The 21,662-nt window shown below is 53.7% G+C and overlaps 1 protein-coding gene across 2 annotated transcripts in view; it reads left to right on the plus strand.

Moving 5' to 3' along the window:
* The window catches only part of LOC122385830 (sorting nexin-32-like), a 54,811-nt gene extending 33,481 nt beyond the window's left edge, over positions 1-21,330 (plus strand). For both annotated transcript variants that reach the window (XM_043374408.1, XM_043374407.1), the window contains exons 8-9: positions 18,116-18,181; positions 19,278-21,330. In XM_043374408.1, the coding sequence (XP_043230343.1) occupies positions 18,116-18,181; positions 19,278-19,448 (237 nt within the window). In that variant the 3' untranslated portion in view covers positions 19,449-21,330. The remainder of the gene's footprint in view (positions 1-18,115; positions 18,182-19,277) is intronic.
* Positions 21,331-21,662: the final 332 nt, after the last annotated feature.

Genomic DNA, 21,662 nt, shown 5'->3' on the forward strand with positions numbered 1-21,662 from the left:
GCTCGTAAGCCGTCACATAATTTTGCTGTAGTCCTTTCTAACTTGCTGGCAACGCGTCACAATAGTTATAAAGCAACCCAGAGTACGTCACCCATCCTAGTAAGCTCACTACCGCAAAGATCGAAAGCCCCGTGACCCTTCGTTCTGCAGCTGTCAGGTGGCAGCGCTGGGGCGTGGCTAACCGTCGTACCGGCAAATGCCTGTTGTGAAATGCTGATTACCTAACGGCAGGTGTTCGTCGTGCACTGACTGGGTGTGGGTGCATGCCGCCTTGGTTCGCCGCGACTGGAGTGGGCTGAATGGGAGCAATGCTGTGTTCTAATTGGTAGCAACTGCAGTACACGGGTGCCAGCGCTACCGACCTCGCTCGATGTAATGTGAAGGCGTTGGTGAGATGTTCGGCGAGATTGACGCCCTTTGTGGATGGGGACTTAAGTTTTTTTTGGGGGGGGGGGATGCCTCCAGCCTCAGTACAGCAGGTTTAGAGTATGAAGCTTCTGACACATACGGTCTGTCTGATAGTTGTGCTGATTCTGAACATGGAATTATATCGTGAGACGTGATCTGTTTCTTGAAAGACACTGGACGCCAGCTGGTTTCATTTATTTATGGCCATCAGCTTCCATGTCAACTCGTCTGTCGCCCAACTAACGCAAATTAAACCCGTATAGCTGATCCACTGTGATCCAGCTTTGATCAAACGCCAGTGTGATCATCTGAATCCTTTGACAAATGTACTGTCGGCTGATACATGATCGACCGCCAACCAAACCAGCCATCTCCCTTCCTCTCATCACCTCCCTCCAAGCAATCAGCCTGCCCGACCGTGGGCGCACCGACCCGCCTCCCCAGCTGTCGTTCTGTCACCGGCCCCTGGATCCTCGACACGACACTCCCTTTAGTCTCGACCCACAGCCGCTAGCTGTCGTCGGCCGGAGAGTGGGTCAGCGTGCGTCCGATCCTCACGGACCGCTGCGGATGGTCTCTGACCGTGGTGAGATGAGACAGGTCCGCTGAGCACCAATCGTCCACCTGCTGTAGGAACTGAGTCTCGATGATCCTTCGAGCGCGGACCAACACCAGCTGTGCGCTCTCCGCGCTCAGTACGGTTGATGATCGTCTGGTATTCGTGGGTTATTGATGACAAAGAGGGGAGTGGAGGGAGGAAATGACTCGGTTAGTGAACCCCGTCGATGACAAAGGGATGTGTTTCGTGAGTTGGTAGCACAGAGAGGCACTGAACATTCCGTGGTATTCGTCCAAGGTCGTGACTTTTGGTGCGGTGTGTTAGCGCTCATGTTGTGCATCGGGGCGGTAACCAGCCCGGTAATAATTGGGTAAACATGGGGTAACCATCGATGTCGGCAGCTGGTTATGATGTTGGTGAGCTGATAAGCAGTTAGCGGAGGATAGATTGATGGGTTGCGAAACGCGCCCTGATGCGTGATCTTTGACACCGTCCAACGTTTGCCGTAGTTCGTGAGACACGTGTGTGATGTAAGCGGAAGGGAGGCACTGTTTTATTGTAACGGTTTGTTGACATCTGCTGTCTGGCAGCGCTTCAGTGGTAAGTTAGTTTTCCAAGAAGGCATGTCAGTACCTGACATGTTGGGACCATCTACGTCTTCATTTAAATGGGTGTTATTGATAAAACTCGGCTATTTTTTAGGACGTTTCTTAGCTTATTTACATACATTGTATGCTTGAATGGCCTTGCGCATCGGACCAGCTTTGCGGAAGAAATGAACGATTCAATGCTTCAGTAACCTCGCATCAGTTCAATGCTGATGCCGATAGTTTCTGGTTACGGTTCGTTTAGCTCGCTTTTTGAGACGGACGGATCAGGATTTCCATACCGGTCGTTTTTTAACGGCCGTTTCGCCGAGTCTGGCTATCCGTCTCTCCGAGTCTCGCTTTTCGCCTCGCCAAATATCGTTCCTTGTCTCGCCGAGTCTCGCTCCCGTCTCTCCTCCCTTCTTCCCGCTTCTCGAGTCTCTTGGCGTCCCGCTGACGTTTCCTTTTGTTCGGACAGTCATGCTGAGACGAAGCAAGAGCGGTGTTAGACAGCCGGTTGTTGGTTTTTATTCCTCTCCAATGGCGGTCGTTTTTATTCCAGAATGGTGCTGAAAATCGGCTTTTAAGAGGAGACATGCGTTTTTAGCGACACACAGCATTCTACAGGTGCTATTGAGCGATATCTAATTTTAAGCCCATCGTTCTATCTGGAAAGTTTTTATATATCTCCTATAGCTCCACTCACAAGACCTGCTTTTGTAGCGATGTAGCTGTGAAAGCTTCAATTATCTCGGAACGAATAACCAGCTAAGCATGTCAGTAGACCAAACCTATATCCCTAGATCTATTTCGTCACCATCACCTCAATTGATCATTATTCACCACTCCCCACCGATCAACGGTGTCCATTCCCAATGTTCCCACGGTACACCAAACCACCAATTCCCGTCTGGGGGCTACTATCGCTCGGTATTTCCACTCTGTCGCGTGCGGTATTTCCAGTCGAGTCCCAGTTGGCTCGAATTTTGGCGGCATCTCTGGCGTGCGCTCGCACCGCTGCACAGTAGGCGATCGGGCCGGTCTAGCCTCGCGAAACCTTAAAGACACTTTTCTCCGAAAATTGGAAAACAACGCATACTAGTCGGCAGAAAATTCATCGAAGATTACGATTAGTGCATTGGCATGGCTCAGGAGACATTTTTTCGTCGACAAAAGTATCGTTAAAGACAGCGTTCCGTAACACTTCATAAGGGGGATAATCACAGCCGATTTTTACGCTCTTTGAATATTTTGCGGAACGATGAAATTGCTAGGTGTTGAGCATCCATTTTGCATGGAAAGTGAAATTTAGATGTTTAGACGATTCCGCCATAGAAAGCAAGTAGACAAAATCAGTTCAAAATGTCTTATAATTAGGTTAACTTTTTATATTTTATTCTACCACTGAACATTACGCTCACTGAATTAACCAAGCCCAGCAAAAAAAGTTTTACGAGGATGAACTGAAAATAATGCTGTATCGCATGCACTAAGACACTATCTATTAGGGGAGCCAGTGAAAATTTGCAGCCACTTGCAGCCCTGGCATCCAGACACCTTTTTCTTCTAAGGGTTGGCCGTTGCTTGGTGCACTTGAGCACAAGTGGTAAATGCCACAAAGGGTGTTTTCGCGATAGCTCAAAACACCCAGGCAATAGAGAACTGCAACTTGGCATACCTGACCTTTGATGCACGCCGAATCTGGTGACACCAGCCGCATTTTCAAGTCAGGTCAGGTCACTGACCTATGACGTCATAAATGAACCTCTGCACGATCCTCAGATGTCGCAACCTTGCAACGTTCTCAGTGCCAGAGTAACTTTCACAGGGAGGTGAGACTTGCAGGAATTATTGTCCTTTAGAGGTCTTACAACTTTTATATCTCAGATTTTTCCTAAATGTCACATAAAGTCAGGTTGGTCACGTGACCTCACCTATAAGTCAATGGGGAAATATGAAAACTGTTATTTTGGCGCCAGGAATGATATTCAATTGTCTCAAGTACATGGAATCGTTACTTCATGCACTCCTTGCAAGATCTGATGCTGCATTTCTGCATTGTTGACCTTGCATGACGTCATTTATGACGTCACTAGGGTCATACGAGTTTTTCGTCAATAACTCCCGAGCAAATTGAGCTAGAGAGTCGACAAGGTCACCAATGGACTCCGGAAGACCTGCCGAATCGAATGATATGCGATATGACCTCCTTCGACCAACTTCGTGATTTGAAGACCTCTGACCTGACCTTGACTCGAGGTCAACACCTTACGGTGACCTCACCTGAACAAAAAGTATACCATTCGACGCGCCTGAGCAAGACGAACACGACGATGTCAAAATCGTGGTTCTGCGGCCATTTTCTGCGAAGTTATTTACCAAAAACCAAACCCACTGCTTGGGTCACGTTATGAAATGGGGCCTTGCCGGGCGAGATTTACGCTGTTTCATGATATGTATAAATTGGTAGGGCATAATCGTTTGAATAAAAAGTTGGTTTGGAAGCAATTTTCTACGGAGGTACACACCATTTCAATATCCTACCCAGCCCATATCGTCATAAATTTCGACCTACCCTCAAAAGTATTCATGCGTTATTCGAGCGGCAATTAGGCAAATTGCAAGCTCACCACAGAGCACAAATCCTAGAAGAGATAGTCCTTATTTAAAACATATGCTCATTGGATATTCAAGAAGGTTGCTCCTAAATATTGTGGTTCTAGCTTCAAAAACATGGATGTTATGAATGCCGATAGGTTTCGCGAGGCTACACCGGCCGGATCGCCCACTGTGCGCTGGGCCGTGCCGGACTTTCCGCCCGTTCGCTCGTCTCAGGCGTCGACTAACGCGTCTGACCGACTCCGAGACCATGAGGAGGCAACATATGGCTGCTGGAAGCTGTCGCGCTCACCAGCTGGCGTCAGGTGATTCGTAGTCATCTAGCAGCACTTCGGTAGCGGATGCGCAGCATTCTGGGCACGGGGCACGCAGTGTTCTGGACACACGTGCGGGCACACAGCGTTATGGGACACGCTTGCGGACACACGCAGACACGCAGACACGTGCGGACATGGACGGATGGGCGGACATGGTTCGATGCTCAGACAGGACGGATCGATCGGCGCGCGTCATCAGGACTTCCGGGGGATTGGTGAGGACGCTTCCTGACGACTAAGCTTTCCTGTTATTGATTGGCCATGATTGCGGGGCGTGATTCGGTGATTCGAATAATAAGTTTGTTGACAAATTATTATGTTGTTGCTACCTACCGATGTGTATTTGATTGGAGCCGTGGTATTACATGTAATGACCAATTTAGCATAAATCAAGTCTGATGTCCATGCTGCGCTGAGCTTCCTCTATGTTGCTTGATTACAGTTGGACTCTCATAGTGGCTTCATGATTCCCTTTTGTGTGCATGAAACATTGTTATCCTGTTCCCGCCAACTTCAGAAGCTCCTGTCTGCTCTGACTTTCGACAAATCACTGTTTACGGCTGTCTTGCTCTGTTGGTAGAGCCGAACAGACGTTGTTCTGCAGTCTGAGTTAGGGAATCCGGACGTTGTTACGTTACAGTAGCTGGCCAGGAGTCTCCGCAGCTCCGATGTTGGGTGGGGAGTCGATGCACAGTTTTCATGAGTCCCACTGCTCGCTCCAGTGGGGGCTCCCCCGTTGCGCTGCTCTAGTGGGTGACTGAGGGAGACGATATGCTGCTTTGTCCCTAAGGGAGCCGGTGTTACTCCAATGGGGTGCTGAGGTGGGCTGAACGTTGCACCAACAGGCAAACTAAAGCTATGAAATCAGGTCGCCTCTGCTCCAGTAGTTTGCTATGGAGCCGAAATGCTTTTTCGCCAGGCGTTTGACTGCGGTGTGTCCCTCGCCATCTGACAAAACGTGGTATCGCGCTGACAGGGAAACCAGGCTGACCCAAAGACGACCCATCGTTTCTCATCCCACGGACGCGCTCTGAAGTGAAACTGAATTATTTTGTTGCGGCCATCGGGGAAACGAACCGGGTGAGGTATTTTATTCAGCTGTCGGCGCACAGCTGGGACTGAAGCGAGCCGCGCTGGATAGGCTGGCGAAAGCATCCACTTGACTCGTGAGTTATGCCAAAGATAAAGTGAAATTTGAGGCTAGCTTAGATTGTTTGCGTTCTCCGATTCGCTCCATGAGTTTTGTGACAAGGCTCTGGCGACCTAACCTTGACGAATATTGGCTGTCGTTAGCGATCTACCCCTGATTTCTTTTTTATCGCATCGGAATGAATATCTGGTTGCGGTAGGTTTAAGGAATCCAGCAGGAATTAAGGAATGTTTCTGCTTCGCATGCACCTGTCATGATTTTTTTGCAGCGTATCTGAGAAACACATATGAAATCTACACGACATTTAAACGATGAAACGATTACATTACACAATTGAAACTTGCAGAAATGCTCTCCCATGAACCGTGGCTAGATAACAGTGAACCATGTTAATGATAGTAAATTGTTTTGTTGTCGTGGGAATTGCTTTCTTTTAGAATTTTACACTCTTGATCGGTCTTAATTTGCACGATTTTTCGGCAACCAGTGAAACAACAACACCCGCTGAGCTTGATATGCCCAGATACGGCGTTTGATATTTCTCGGGCGGCGAGTTGTGATTTCACTCTGCGTCTCAGCGGCGGTGGTCACGGTCCGCGTGAGCCCGGTGATGGGTGGGGGCGGGGGCGGCGCGTCACCCGCCCACAGCCTCTGCTGGAGTCGTAGCTCACCCCACCCCCGCCCCACGCCGTCTTCAGCGAGCCGTGGTCGCCGCGGCCGGCGCGGCGCGGGCGAGCGCCACCTGCCGCCGCCGCCGTCTGGCTTCTCGCTGACCGCGCCAGTGCTGGTCGTGACAGCGCCCGGAGAGGTGGCGGCGGAGACGCTGCGATTCGAGTGGATTGAGATGGACCGGTAGCAGCGGTTTGAGGTCAGGGAGGAGTGATGAGGTGGCGGTGGACGGCAGCAGCTGTCCTGCTGCTGCTGCTGCTGTGTGCCGTGCCCCGGCCGGCCGCTGGTGCCGCCGTGCTCAGCGATCAGCTCCTGCGCAGGCTGAGGGCTGACGCCGGTGTGCTAGACCCGGATGGTGGAGAAGCTCGTCCCTACCTGCGGGCTTACACGGCTGCCCTATGGCGACACGGTGTGAGGAGCCCTGAACAGGTGCGAGAGCTGGTGGAAGAGCGTGCCGCCCTGCTGCCGACGACTGTGTCCGACCCGGCGGCTCTGACCGCCCTGCTCGCCGCCTGGGACGGAGATGCAGACAGCGGCTGGGCAGGAGATCATAAAGACACGTCGGAGGAGGTTGGAGATGGCCGTGCAGCCGCGCCGGACCAGCTCGACAACCTGGTGCGCGAGCTGGTCCAGGCTGCCGCGGACAGACTGGCCCGTCAACAGGCGATCTCGGCCTCAGACACAAACCAGGAGTCTGACCCCGAGTCTCCAGCGAGATCGGGGCAGAGGAATGAGAACGCCAGTCCGCGCGGGATTATCAGTGTTCTTCAGGGCGACACCTCAACGTCCTACATTATACACCCTGACGGCCCGAGCGGCGCTGCAGCGACCACAGAGAGACTAGTGGTGAGACCGACGCCTGTGAGCAGCGGTGACCGCCCGGGGGTTGGGTCTGATCCGTCCCGTACGGAGGTAGTGACTGAGACTAGCCAGACACCGAGGCCTAGTGCGGACGATGGTGCAGTGATGAGAGGCGGGGTTATTGCGGACTCTGTAAAGGATGTGCCAGAGCGTGTGCGAGAGTCAGGAGGTTTGGACTCGTTTACTAGTGAACTCTTGGCTGGGTTATCTGGTAGTGGTTCGACGGACTCTGGTGCCATATCGAATAAAGTGAACAGTAGTAGTGATGGATCGAGCATGGACATTTCCGCTCCGAACAGCAGTGAACGCGTTCCAATCACCCCACCCGTGACAGTCCTCGGTATTACCATGCCAATCGGAGGCACCTTAGATGGACTTAAGAACAAAGGAGATGAGTCTCATTCTATCGGGGCGAGCTCAGAGTCTCCTCTGCGTCATACCGTAGCACCCACTAGCGATCCGGCCGCTTCCGATCCGGCGGGAAGCCCTGGTGCCGGTGGCCAGGCCAGAACGGACATGCTGGACGAACCAGCCATCAGTGATGACCTGTACGCGTTCCTGGAGAGCTTCGAGCAGAGACAGAGGAAGCGGCTCGAGCATCAGGCTAAAGTTGCCTCTGATAACCGGACTGAGGCTGATGATTCCGCAGTGGAATCGCCAGGACAAGCGTCAGATATGTCATCAGGCGCTTCATCTGGTCAATCAGCCAAGGAAGGTGAAGTCGCCATTGACAGTGACGACACCGCTGTCAAACCGTCACATGAGAGCCCTAGCGACTCTTCAAGTACCGCCACGCCGACCAAGGTGTATCCGGCTGATCCTTGGGAGCTGTACAACAACCTGTTCCGCCAGGACGCGGAGGGTGATGGACTGGACGACAGCACGGTGAGAAGTGCCACCCCGCCGCCGCCGCAGCCGGCCACCCGGCCGCCCCAGCGGCGACCGCAGGTGACTCGGCGGCCCACCCAGCGACCAGACGCCCCAGCAGGGATCGGCTCACTGGCGCAGCTGCTGATGCCACTGCTAGACACTTTCGAGAGACTAAAGTCTCCGAAAGGGCCCAGTGTGTCGAACGCGGACAGACCTCGGGAGCCCCCAAGACGTGGTCAGAACCGACCGAGCGCTGGGGAGCCGTGGGAGGAACCAGAGCCCTCGCTTAGCCGATTCCATATGTTGCCACCCCCGGCGCCGCGTCCAGGGGAAGAGTCATCGAACGGGATGGACTCGAGCATCATGTCGCACCGTATGGGTCCTCTGGAGCCGGGTCCAACCATCCCTCCCAACCAGCCGCGGCCTGCTGTGGATCTGCTGGGCGCGAATATGGGACAACAGCGGCGACCCAAACCAGCTCGGCCGTGGCTTGGTCCGTCCATTGGACCTCAGAGACCGTCCATGGGTCAGCATCCTCACCATCAACCAGACCGGCAGCCTCAGCGACCTCTAGATCACCACCAGGGAGAGCTCGTTCAGCTTCCCGACGACATGCCGCCCCGGAATCCTGCTCAGAACGGGGACCAGAACTCTCAATTCGCTCATCGCTTCGGACAGAGGCCGTTCTACGAGACAGGCAGAAACCCACTGCTGGCTGGCATCGTAGAGCCCAACATGAAGGAGGAGGTCCACCACTTCAGTACTATGGACCTGCACAGGTTGCGGGCCGGCGGTCGGGTGCCGGTGGTGTCGCTGCAGCTGCCGAACATGCTGGCCGTGCTGCCGCACAGCGGGGCGCCTGTTCACCTTCCGCCGCCACGCTGGGTCACGGAGAAAGTTCCACCCATCGTCACCAAGAGACTCACCGTACCGCCGAGGTCACCGCCTCGAACAGAGACTGAGAGTGTGCCTGTGCCCACCACGGCTGCATCAACAGAGTGGGAGTGGATAACGACGCCCCAGCCGCCGGCCGAGACACCGCCGCCGTCAACAACGACCACGACACGACCACCAGTGACACTGACAGCAACCCCACGAGTCTCACCAAGGGTGTCTCCCTCTGTCCCCGCTGTGACTACGCCAGTGCCGGGTGAGGACGCTGACAACGCGCCCAGGCCGTTCTCCGACATCGACGGCGCCTCGAGTGTGGTCAGCCACCTCACAACCACAGAGAGTGGTCTGGAGGCCCTCGGAGCTATCATCTCCGGGATTCTGGGCACAACTAGCCCGGCTGTGGACAATGTGGAAGGTGTAGTGGGTGATGTCGAGGGTGTGATTGACGATACTGCGACAGATGCAGAGGTGGAATTGCTCAACACGCGTGTGGAACTAGTGGGAGGTAGTAGGAATCAGCCTCAGGATTATCCAGCTAAAGAAGAACCCAGTTTGGAGCATCACGATCTGGCCACCCGTCGGCCACATTCTGGTCTCGCTGAACTGGATGGGTTGTTGAGCGGTACCTCACCGGTCTGGAACCACTGGGGTGGGGAAGGGACCGATCCTGGTCTGCGGGGTCGTATTGTTGACGGAGGCAGAGCTGGCGCAGGGGTGAACGATTTCGACACCGAAACGCCGCTGTCTTCAGATGCCGATCTGTCATCCAGTTCTCCTGAGGTGGACGAGAGCTCTGTTCTAGTGGCAGACAGCGGCGCGGCTGCGGCGGCAGCGCAGCTCAGCTCCAGTGACATCGCCTACATCCTGATCGGCACGACTGCCGGTGTGATCGTTCTCTGTGTGACGCTGGTGCTGGCGCTGGTGCGCGGCAGGCGCGGCGGTCGGCTGTACGCTCTGTTCGCTCGGGCCCTCCGCTCCGACTACCGTCAGGGTCTAGAGAGCCGCGCTGGGACGTCCCCAGAGGACCCGTCACCTCCGCCACCGCCCCCTGCGCTGCCGGCGCGTCCTCCGCCGCCACCCGTCGGTCTAACCACACACAAACTCGGCTCCTGGTTCAACGGGCGATCGGAGACGCTCGGCTCAGAGACGTTTCACTCGAAACTGGCGCTGCCGGTGCCGTACGCTAGTCAGGTGGCACCGCCCGCGGATACGCGTCAGCCGCGACCGCACGGCTACAACCTGAGGCAACTAGTGGGAGGACTGACCTCGCAGCTGATGAGCTCTTCCAGCAGCACCGCTGGATCTGTAGTGAATACCTCAGACTTTGACGACACGCCCAAGTCACGCCGCGCGGGCAGGAAAGATGACGGTGATGTCGCGCCGGGAACGGTACGGGGCTCGTATCTATTCGGCGGCCTCATGTCACCACCTGGGTCGCGGCTGGAACACAGGGCTGCCTCTGCCGAGTCCTCCCGCACCAGCACGCGCCACCGGCGCCGCCGCAGTGAGGTAGCAGCGTCGAGTCCACGGTCTCGCAGCTCGCGGCGCAGCCTCTCACAGCCGCAGACACCCTTGATGTCGAGCCGTCGTGACTCGTGGGCACACAGCTCGGAGCGCGACGGCCGCCGCAGCCGGCGCCGGAGTCGCTCCGAGCAACGAGCTGTGGAAAAGGACCGTCGCCTGACGCGGCCACGCAGTCCGCATCCGCGCCGCCGACGGGGCAGTCCCGACTACCGGCGACGGAGACGGTCCGGCAGCCGACGGCAGGGGGATGGCAGACAGCCGCGCTGGCCGCCGCGGCCCGACGATGGCTACTCACACGGCTCTGGTAGTCCTGTGGAGTGGTCCTCGAACGACGAGCGGCTGATCTAGGTCGGTCGGGGAGGGAAACTGTGTTAGATGCTGCTGCAGCCTGCATGTAACAAGCGGGGGTGTCATTTCGTGAAGTCTGTCAATGCTTTGCCCAGCTGCTGGTTGTGTGTCAGCTCAGCGGTTCGTTTTGTAGTTGTATTGTGACCGTGATGTGAGGTAGATTGCTGCTGTGTTGTTGCCAAACTGTGCTAGGACGTGTACCGGAACTGGAGAAAGGAATCGGTCATGTTTTTGTGTGTGATTATTTGCTGCTTAATTCAAATCGAACAAGATTACCATAAGGAGATGTCAAGTATCAAATGGGTGCAATCAAAGCCAGGTAGTTTCCTGAGGGCGATTCGTTTCATTGTGCTGGTGCGAGACTGCTGGACAATTACTTGACTCGCTGAGGGGTCGACGATACACGACATAATTTCGCCAACTCTGGCGATCGTAAAGGCTTGTGACTGGATCCGTGTGTCCTCGCCAGTCAGCCATCTGTAGATAGGAGCGTATTACAGTAACCGTATTTACTTTGTGAGTTTGTACGCGATTTTGTACGTGTCTAATAAACATGTAACCTGATACACCACCTCATTTTACTCAAAGGAGAACTTATAATTCGTAAGTAGGGCAAATGATTCATTTTACCTGAGTAACGTGGATTTCCAGCATTTCAAAGTACGCTTCTGAATGCTGCTTCCCATCATTGACACGACCACTGATGGTTCTGTTACCCGAGTTAGGCGTCGGCCACAGTTTGTATCTGTTCTCAGCCACCAGTGACGCCTCGCTAGCGCCGACCTAACGGTTGTCCCAGCCGCCCGAACGGTCAGCCCAGCTGATCGACGCTCGTCTCTCTGCCATGTGACGGTGGTGCTTGACCGCTGTCGGTCCGTTCTTTCCTGCACGGCCCAGCCAACTGAACGCCCACCCACTGCAGTATGGACCAGTCACGCGCTCCAAATGCGCAGGTTTGAATGTCTGAAGGACGGCGGATTAGCAGAGGGCGGAGCCGAGGCGTGTCCTGTTGAAAGGAGGAACGTTCGCCGGTCGTGCCGCACCGAAGGCCGCGGGGCCTCGCGGAATGCTCTGCGGACACAGGCTGGGCGGATGGCGCGGTCTAATGAGTTCCGTGGGCGGTAAGTGGTTACTTAATTTTGTTCAGCGGTTTCTCATGTGTGACGAGATAGTCGGACCGATATGACATTCTTGTCCAGGATCCGTGCAACTCCGTGGAACGGAACGCATCCTGGCGGGCTTTGAAATGGGCTGGGTGGCTTACCATACGAGCTCTTTGAGAAAGAGGCCGGCTCTGGTGTGTCTCGACTCTTGTTACAGTGGATGGGTAGCGGTTACATAATTGTTACCCAGTTCAGACTGAATTGTAGTCCGAACGGTCAAGTGCTCGTAACCTATTTACCGTGTGCCTATTGGATGCTGACTTGCATTTGCATTTGAGGTCTCATAAAAACCTGCATGTGAATAGGAATTGCTCTCCTGATGGTATGTATATGCCGAAACCTATACGGTTACCGCTACCTATTTCGTTTCATACATTATTTATACAGCCTCGATGTAATTGGCCCTACCTCCTAAATGCGCACTGTGTGTTCGGGCATCAGAAATGACCGAGCTCGTGACACGCACTGTGTCCGGTGGTTGTGACATCGCGCTGACATTACCTTGACACACCGCACTGGCATAGCTGTGTTGAATGTCACCGTCATCGTTCGTGAGTGACCAAGTCAAGTGAGGTTCCTGATGGCGGCTCCTGGCTATTTCTAACAGAAGACCGTAGTACTAGTCGCAGCTATAAGCATCGATCTGTCTACATAGTTAACACTATTGACAATTTTAGTTCAGTGAGATCTGATTTGCCGTTTTGGCTGTGACTCAAGATTGATTATGCAAGGTTATGAATGCAGTGAAAACTAGGTACTACTTCGCGGCTGTTACTCAGGCGTGCAGTTCAGTTGCACGGCTGCTTTGTAGCTGAGCGCACGCTTTTCACTTGCACTTGCTGTACAAATTGGCGAATCGGCTCAGTGATTTTTGCTGATCACCTTGGAGGTTATCCGAGTGAATGTCTGCACCTTTTTCATGTTTGCACTCAGAAGGAAAACCTCACCACATGTCGCCGTTGAGACCTTATTCTCGGTCATCATTAACTGAGGACGTCGGACACGGCGTATGCTGGCGATAATGAGTTGCTCACGGGCCGGGACGGTAACCGCTGCGGCGGCCCGCGCGGTGGCTCACTTTCGGCGCCTCTGCCGGCCGTCGGCCGATGGAGGACGCAGCTCTCGGCTGGGCGCTGCGCACCTGGCTGGTCGTCCGGTGAGATCGCCAACAGAAGTGTCCCAAATACCGGGATATCGCCGAATTAGCCGGACCCCGCCGAGCGCAGCGCCGAGCCATTGTGAGACGATTTTCGCCAAATGTTGGTGTCGCTGCGGCTTATACCTTCTAAAACGCCAGTCATGGCTGTCTTGTTTGCTCGCTGCAAGCTCGCTGTTTAGTGTGAAGCGTTCCCAGATTTCCTTTACGTTTAGAGCAAAATGGTCTATTGTGCTATCACTTTTCACGACTGTCCTTGATATCTTTGATCGATTTCTAGTTATCATCTTTCGCTTTTGATCGATATGTAGCGGTTTAAATTCGCCAACTACATATTTATCCACGAGCTCACACGGGATTCAAGCGTCAAGCAGTACTGTTGTTTCGTGCCTTGTCATATGCTATGGAGACCGGGCGATAAGCGTAGCTTATCTATGAGTCTGAATCTGTGTCGAGATTTCACTGTCGACGGTTTTAGTTAAGTTCAGTGAATAAGCCCCTTATAATTTGAGTCATAACCTGATTTTAAATGGAAGGAAGTGGAAGTCGGGAGATGCAATCTCAGTATTCGTCAGATGCGCGGCTCACCACCTCAGCCCGCATCCAACCGCCCCGCCGGCCGCCCGGTCGCCTGCCATAACTGGCCAGTACCGTCTGCCGCCTCGCTGACCGCTCCGTTCGGATCTGGGCCACACCGGTGCCCGCTCGATGCAAAGTACGCCCCGTCATCGGAAGGCGCCCGCTCGGCTCCCGGTCAGCATACCCCGTTCCTCGCGCGGTCGAACGGTAGCATCGCCGGTCGGTAGGTCGTTACCAGCTGAGATGTGTTGTCTACTCGTATGAACGAGGCTGATGATATGGTGATCGATCAGGGCTGGTGGAGAGTTGGAGATATTGGAATGTATGTCGCGGTGAACGTTCCATGGTATATTTGTTTATTTGTCAGGTCTGGTTTCTTATTTCGTATCCGTGGTCACGATTGATCAGACTTCCGATTGTATAAACTGTTTCACGTTCGGTGGATTCGTCATTCTTCAAGCTAGCTTATATCTGTCATTGACATCTCAAATTGCCACCCGGCCTTTGTCCCGCCATCGACACTGACCTCGCTAGCGTAGGCTACTGGACGACTCGCTGACGTCCTAGAAGCCCATATCCCATTGTTCCATTCCACCCACTTCAGTCCCATTCATTCCCAACAAAACCTTAGCTCAATCGCACTCAAGCCGACTATATCCTCCGTCCGAGCCCAAGCCCCAGTATCAGCTCAAGATTATTAATTGCTTCAGCCCTCTGTTATACCGTCTCGACTGGAGTAACTATGGCGCTACTTTGGTGTGCCGTTTTGTTACTATGGTGTGCCGTTTTACGCCGGGGCCCAGTAGGACGACCCTGCGCCTCTGGGACCCAGTAGGACCACCCTGTGCCTCTGGGGACCCAGTGGGTCGTCTGCGCCCCTGGGACCCAGTGGAACCACTCCATGTCACTGGGACCCAGTGAGCTGCTCTTGCCTCTGTTTTGGAACCCGATGGGCCCAGCCTCTGGCCTGGGACCCAGTGGGACCACCCCGTGCCTCCGAGACCCACGATGCCGGCCCGTGCCGCCGGTCACGGCTCACTGGACACAGACTCTGTCGGGCCGTTACCGGGCCGAGCTACCACCGTACCGCCGTACCGCCACTCCTACACCGTGCCGTGGTGGTCACACAACGGTTCAGCCTCCGCCGGTGCGCGCCGGCCGGCACTGCTGACCCAGAGAGAGGAGAGAGGGGTAGAGGGGAGAGATGAGAGAGAGAGGGTTGAGAGAGGGGGCGGGGAGAGAGAGAAAGAGAGAGAGGATTGAGGAGGGAGGGGGCAGGGAGGGAGGAAGAGACAGAGATAAAAGAAGAGAGAGAGAGAGAGAGAGAGAGAGAGAGAGAGAGAGAGAGAGAGAGAGAGAGAGAGAGGGAGAGAGAAGGGAGGAGGTAGGAGAGGGTGGAGAGAAGAGAGAGAGGCGAGGTAGTGAGAGAGTCACCACTGCGCTAGTGGTGCACACGGCTGGTGGGGTGGACACATGGTTAATGCATGCCGGCTGGGGTTGTCTAACGGGAACATGGTGCGTGAAATGTTTGATCTGGAGGCACAACTTCACAAGTTTTATCTTTTTATGTTGGCTGAAAGTGCTCTCTCTCGTTTGACTATTCCTTTTCGTCTATCCACTGTCTGGACTGTGTGCTCATCGATCCGTGAATTTAACACCGCTATCCTCTCGGCCCCTCCTCAGCGTCGTTACCACAACGGCGGCAGTTTGATCTGCCTCACCGAGTTTACAGACACAGAGCCGTCGTGAGTGCGTGCCGCTTTCTTTCCGCCATTGCCTGCGCGCTTGCCGGGAGCGTGCGAGCCACACCGCTTGCCTCATCGGACGTTATGTCTCACTCTGCTGGGGTCGCAGAGGCACCCGCCCTGTCTGCTGTGATCCCATGCCCGTGATGTTGACTCTCTCTGTGTTGAATGACATTATGACCCGGACAGGGCATTGTTTCGAGGGATGTGTGCCAACCGCTCGGGATGTTGCGTGGCGCTCCTGGCCTGCTCAGCGGGGCGCGACTGGATGGTGAGTGGCCGAGTCGGGTCAGACTGCCACGGCAGTTACGAGGCCTAGAAGACTGGAACCTAGAGCTCAATATAAACATTGTATACCGTCATTCGCCAAAGGCCTTCCACCAGACCTATGACCGACTCAGTCAGGTTGCCTGCCATATGCGTCGAATCGCGCTGCTCTTTCTCTCCATGACTAGTGCCAAGACCGAAGACGAATGCGTAGAGTAAAAAGGTTTCAGAAATGACAATGGACAACTCTGAGGTTGTGGAGGTAGAGTCGAGAACAGAGATCAGCGAGGTCGTCATCTCTCTCCAGGTGTGTAAGAGCAATGGTTGTTAAGTGCGATGGTAAGAGCGATGATTTCACGTCAGGCTGCAGGGCGCGCGTAGGACTGCTGGCCGTCGCGGTGGCTGGACGGGCCTCGACTGAGTGACTGCTCCAGCCAGCCGTGACCAGTGCAGCGAGGGTGAGACCGATTCGTTCTCGGACAAGGTGAAGCGAGAGCAGGAGGTGACGCCGCCGCTCGGTCGTGCTGTGAGAGAGTGGGTGATTTGTGTTGGAGTGTTGTAGGCTCTTGGGCGAACTCTCGCTGGGACATTCCAGGCATGACTTGTCCAGTGTCCACTGTCCAGTGTCGTCGCTAGTAAATGTCGATAGGGAGTTAGTTATATTCAATCTCGTACCAGCTGGTTGATGTTTACTGCCTCTCGAATGTCTACCGTGCAGTGAACATGTCTATACCACACCTCGTATTCAAACTGTACATTTCTCTTGCACATCCTGGTGTCAAGATCAGACATTTTAATGAACTGTACCGACCACCACTGCAACAAATAATTGCTCGGGCGAGAGGCGCTTTCTTTCCACTTTGCATTTGAAATACGACCACCTGCACGGCACAGGGAATGCTTTTCTAGCCACGTTAAACGCTGGCTAGTGCGGCATGTTCCACACCTGGCGGCTGAGTGAGTTGTCAGGAGCCGACCAGCAGAGGTGTTTGGAACGAGGTGAAAACTTTGTAACGACCTCGTCAAGTCCTGGGTAATGATCGCTGGTGGTATCGTTTTCTTTAGTGAATGCTCATCCGTCAGCGGTTTAATGGCAATGCATAGGTAGTTCAGCTAGATCATGTTGAGTTGCTACGTGCTGATCGGAAACGTGATCTCGGTTGGAGTTTTCAATTAATCCGATTTCACACGAGGTAGCTAGGGGGAGCGAGGTGGGATTTCACGAGGGAGAAATCTAACGAGTCGAGAGAGTTTTGCTAAGTGCAAGTAATACCACGATTGTGAACATTTATTGAAGCAGTAGCATTGGTCACTTCAAAGTTGCCAATACACTTCCAATCGCAACAATTCCATCCACCGTAACCGTACACTTTGTCACCGAACTCCAAGCAGCCGAACGAATTTTATTGTTGTATATTGGGTATGACACATGTTGAGCTGTAAATGCAAAAGGGAAAAGAAGCAAATGTGCCTCTGCTTTTCTTTTTCCGTGCTGATGGGGAAATATCTGGTACCGAAACATCGTATGGTGGATACTCCACGCATCTTGGCGCCAACCTTACATCACCAGCTTGTTTCCGCTGCGCCCAGGGGAGCCTGTTCAGCTGGGAAAGTCCAGATACAGTCGATGTCTATCATCAATATCAAACCGAGTTTGAAACAGCACCCGTCGTCGGCGCTATGAGTCCAAGTATAATTTAAGGTTTCATTTATTTAATGCGTGCATCTATTCACCGGTTAAGTAGCTCCTCAGTAATGTTGTATGCATACCGCCCAACTCATCAGTAGCAATATATTGTACTGCCACGCGAGTTACACCACCCCGTTTACCCGGCGGGGTGAGGTCAGCCGTCCCTCCGTCACGGTCGGATGACCCCAGATCTGGGTGCCGAGATTCGCCCGCGGGTCACAGCAACCCGCGCGGCGTCCGGTCGGGCGGGGCTGGCGGAGGGCCGGAGGACCAGCAGCCCTTTCCCTCAGAGGTCGGCCGACACCAAGGCCGGCACCTACCCTCAGGGGGGGGGGGGCACGATTTGACCCGGCGCTGGCCACTGCAATTGGTCCGTTGGTTAGCTGCTGGCCGGAGGCTGGCATCAGTCAGGCCTCACTGAACATGAGAAGGATGAGACTGCGTCACTGGTCACGGGTCAGCCCTGCTAATTGCAGTGGAGGTGATGCATGTGAGGTCGCCAGCGGAGCCGGTCCGCCCTGCCTGGCGACGGAGGATGCATATTAGGTCACATTAGCGGGTCGTTTTCGGAGAATTGGTGTAGGGTGGAAATCTCCACTTTGGGTGGTGATTAAGATATGCTCTTGAGTTTGCCTGTTGTGCCTAAGAGAGTACCTAGTGTTAGCTGTGTTTTCAATTATGGTGACATTGGTTTTTCTTTTCTTTTTAGGCAGAGGAGGCGAAACAGCGAGCGGAAGAGGCCTTCGAAGAGTGCTCCGACACTGCCAAAAGCGAGGTGGGTCCGGATGTGTGTGATACCGTCTCTTTGTATACCACCACGGCCACCGTGACAGGTATCCGGCCTATTGTTTTCTGGGGCTGAGCCTCCCGTCAACGTTGGGTAACCTTGGAATTTGCGGCTACTTACTTAGACCGCTGAACGTTCACCTGTACCTGTGCGGTTTTTAACCTTGGAACCTGCAGCGCCTTCAGCAGATCTTGCTCCTGCTTCATGGGATTTTCAATGCTCTAGCATTTTTTATGTTCTTGTCCTGCAACTGGCATCTACTAACAATATTGTTCTGTTTCAACGAACTTAGGTACTCCGTAACATACGAGCATTCCTTCTCGTTGTCCCCAGTCACCCGCTGTAGATCTCACCACCGAAAGTCGGCCACCCACAATCCCCATCTCCCCTCGTATTTATTGTTAAGATTGTCCTGTTTTCACCTATGTAGTCACGAGTCACGAACTCTTGACTTATGGGAATGCCGTGTGAAACTACTAACTTGAAACGTTTGTTGAAAAAGACGTCGATGTTCGTGCTTTGCTACTCACGTAATTTCTTATTTGTGAACATGCGTGCGGGCGAAGGCGTTTGGGTCAGTCAGTGCTTGTATGGGTCTGTGCGTGTGTGTGTGTGTTTCAGCCAGTGCGCGTTTGGGTCAGTGCGTGCGTGTCAGCCTACACCGCGGTGTCACTATCGTGCTCTCTCGAGTGGAGAGTTGCTGTCGTCATGCCGTGCGCTCGCCGGAGGCCACGGGAAGGCCGACTCTGCTGGCTGGCAGGGAAGGTGTTGATAAAGGAGAGAGAAGTCCGTGATTTGGAGCTGTGATGCTGTGGTGGCGTCGATATTACGCATGGGATTAGGAAGCTGCCATGATGTATTAGTGTTTTTGTTAAGCGTTTTTGTTGACTTGGCTGAATGGAGTGTGTTGCCATGAGCTGTGTTAACTACAAAGTCTGTTTGTCACTTTTTTCTCGTTAACCTAATTTCTACAAGAGTGGATAGGTAGCTTCAAGTGTGCTGTGCTAACTTCAGCACACTGAAGTGTGTATCTGTGAATCTCTTCAGATTTTCCCTTTCTCTGACGTTTTTGTCTTCTCTCCAGATCCGCGCGCTGCAGCGTCTGCGCTCCACGGAGATCCTCTCTGACATGGCGGAGCTGGCGCGATCCCAGATCCACGCGGCGCAGATCCTGCGGGCTGAGCTGGGCCGTCATCTGGACACCATTCGTCAGTTCACCGTGCCGGAGCCGGGACAGCTGAGACGGCGGCGCTAGAACCGCCCCGCCCCCGCCCCCGCCCCCGCCTCCGCCGCCGACAGGGAGGTGGCTTCAGATCTACAGCGGCGGCTGGTCCGCCGGAGTCGAATAATGGGACGATGCTTATGACCGAGAAGAGGTGCCGTGGTGGACTCGGGCTGGAGGTGAAAACCAGTGTCTGGGATTAGCATGCTTTTGTACAGTAGCTCGTCTGGTGGTTCGTCGTTCATTGCTAGTGTCCCACCATTCGCTGAGTGACAAGGCAGCCTGTGAAGTGAAACCAAACTCAGTAGACGATGACATTCCGGTAGTGCGGCCAAAGATCGTTCCCTGACGACTAGACGACTGGCACGGCTCCATCGCTCAGTGAAATGGCTTTTCCACACTGTCATCAAGGCATCCCAACCCGATGGACCAGTGGTGTTGAACTATGCGTCGCTATGAACGCCAATTCGCCTCAGACGTCGTGTTACACCGTTTTCGAGCAGTGACTTCAATAAGCCGCCTTTTGGGCTACCGCGATACGCTTCTATACGAATCACCGTGTCTTTGGATGGAGTGCTAGGTACTCAATCGCCGTTGCGCTGAATCTTGCCGGGACTGCGGAGCATTTACGCTTGGAGAAAGAGCAGTGTGATGAAAACGGGTGAAGTGGTTCAAACGAAAGGATCACTAACTCCGGTAGTTACTGTGTCAGAAGTGACCACTATATTTATCAAAATAACTATTTTGAACACAGTATTTCGGCGTCGACTTTCGAGGTGTGCATTGGAGGGCGTTTCGGTACCGTTTTTGGATCATTTTTCGAAGTTCAGCGTAGCATGACAGTAAATATGATCGTTCAAGTTTGCTATTTGTGCATTCCATGTAGCCCTTTAGCGTTTATCCAACCTTTCCATGAGATGACAATGGAGACGAGCGAATCCCCCCCCCCCCCCTGGTGCGGTAAGCCGTCTCAGGGGAACGTAATCACTCCCCTTGTAGCCTTGTTATCTCGATAAGACTTGACAGTGACGGTCTGGTAAGTTCGTATGCTAAGTCGCTCAGGGCTTGAGGCAAATTCGAGGCCGAAAGTTGCCGGCGCTCGAGCGTAGTTGGGCGCTCGTTGTGTTCTGACGTAGACGTCTTGCCGTCGAGTTTAGAGTTGTGAGAATTTTGCCGCGTGGTAGGACGTTGATCGTTTGCTTGCCGTGGTTTGTGATCGATGGGCAAGTATGGTTCCTTGTTTAAGTAAGCATAGCGAAAACTTGTGCTGAGCGCAGCAGCGCTAACCGATTGTCGCGCCGAAGACGATACACGGTGATACTGTCGCTGAGGTGATACCTATCTCGGGTGATACCGCCAGAACGGCATTGCTAAATGATGCGACTCGCGTGAACTTGTTAATGGCATACAGTTCTGGGCATCTTGTGCGCGAGGTCTAGCTAGAATGTCCGTACTTATCCAACGATGGTATTTATATATGTAGTGAGGAGCTGGCTGTAGCTTGTGGTCGCGGTGTCTGTTGTGAAGGTGACTGGTTATACGCACGGTCGAGTAAAGCACCACACCCTTGTTTACTGTTGAGTTGGAGCACCCGCGTAAGTGATAGTGGCACGGTATTTTGTAGATAGCTTGTACTGTCGACTGTTGAATGCTGGCCTTTTGTGCCGTCATTCCGTGATTCTGTCAGGTTTATTTTCGGGTTCTCACTGGAGATTGTACATAATGTTTTGACGACAGACGATATGCTCACATCGAAGCTTGAGAAGCCTCTTGCTGGTGCTTAGCCTATGAATGTAGATGCTTGCGATGTAACATCGCTCTTGATTAGTTACTTGCTACTGCTTTATTTTGTCTTTCAGTTATACTGTTTCTCTTGATCGCTGTCGGTTGGTTAATGAAACTCTTGCACTCCATATATTGGCCTGTTATTCAGCATTCCTCAATGTTTTTTATTCAACCGGTCTGTCACGAGCGGCGCATCATTTACGCCACGTCTTGCCAGTACTGTCTGACCGCCCGTCCTCCCCGCCCGGTATCGACCTACCTACGGCCGGTACGTACCCGGTCGAACCTCCCCCTGTACCGGCAGGGAAACACCCCTGTGTGGTCGATCACGGACCCTCTTTGTTGACTCCGTACCATCGACTTATCAATGCAGCTGCGGTGGCCTAACACGGACGTGGATTTATCGATGGAATTACGCTCCCCTCCGTTCCGCACTTTGCTTCCTTTGAGCACCGCTCTGGC

This window comes from Amphibalanus amphitrite, unplaced genomic scaffold (assembly GCF_019059575.1).
Source record: "Amphibalanus amphitrite isolate SeventyFive unplaced genomic scaffold, NRLGWU_Aamphi_draft 000232F_arrow, whole genome shotgun sequence".
Classification (NCBI taxonomy): Eukaryota; Metazoa; Arthropoda; class Thecostraca; order Balanomorpha; family Balanidae; genus Amphibalanus; species Amphibalanus amphitrite.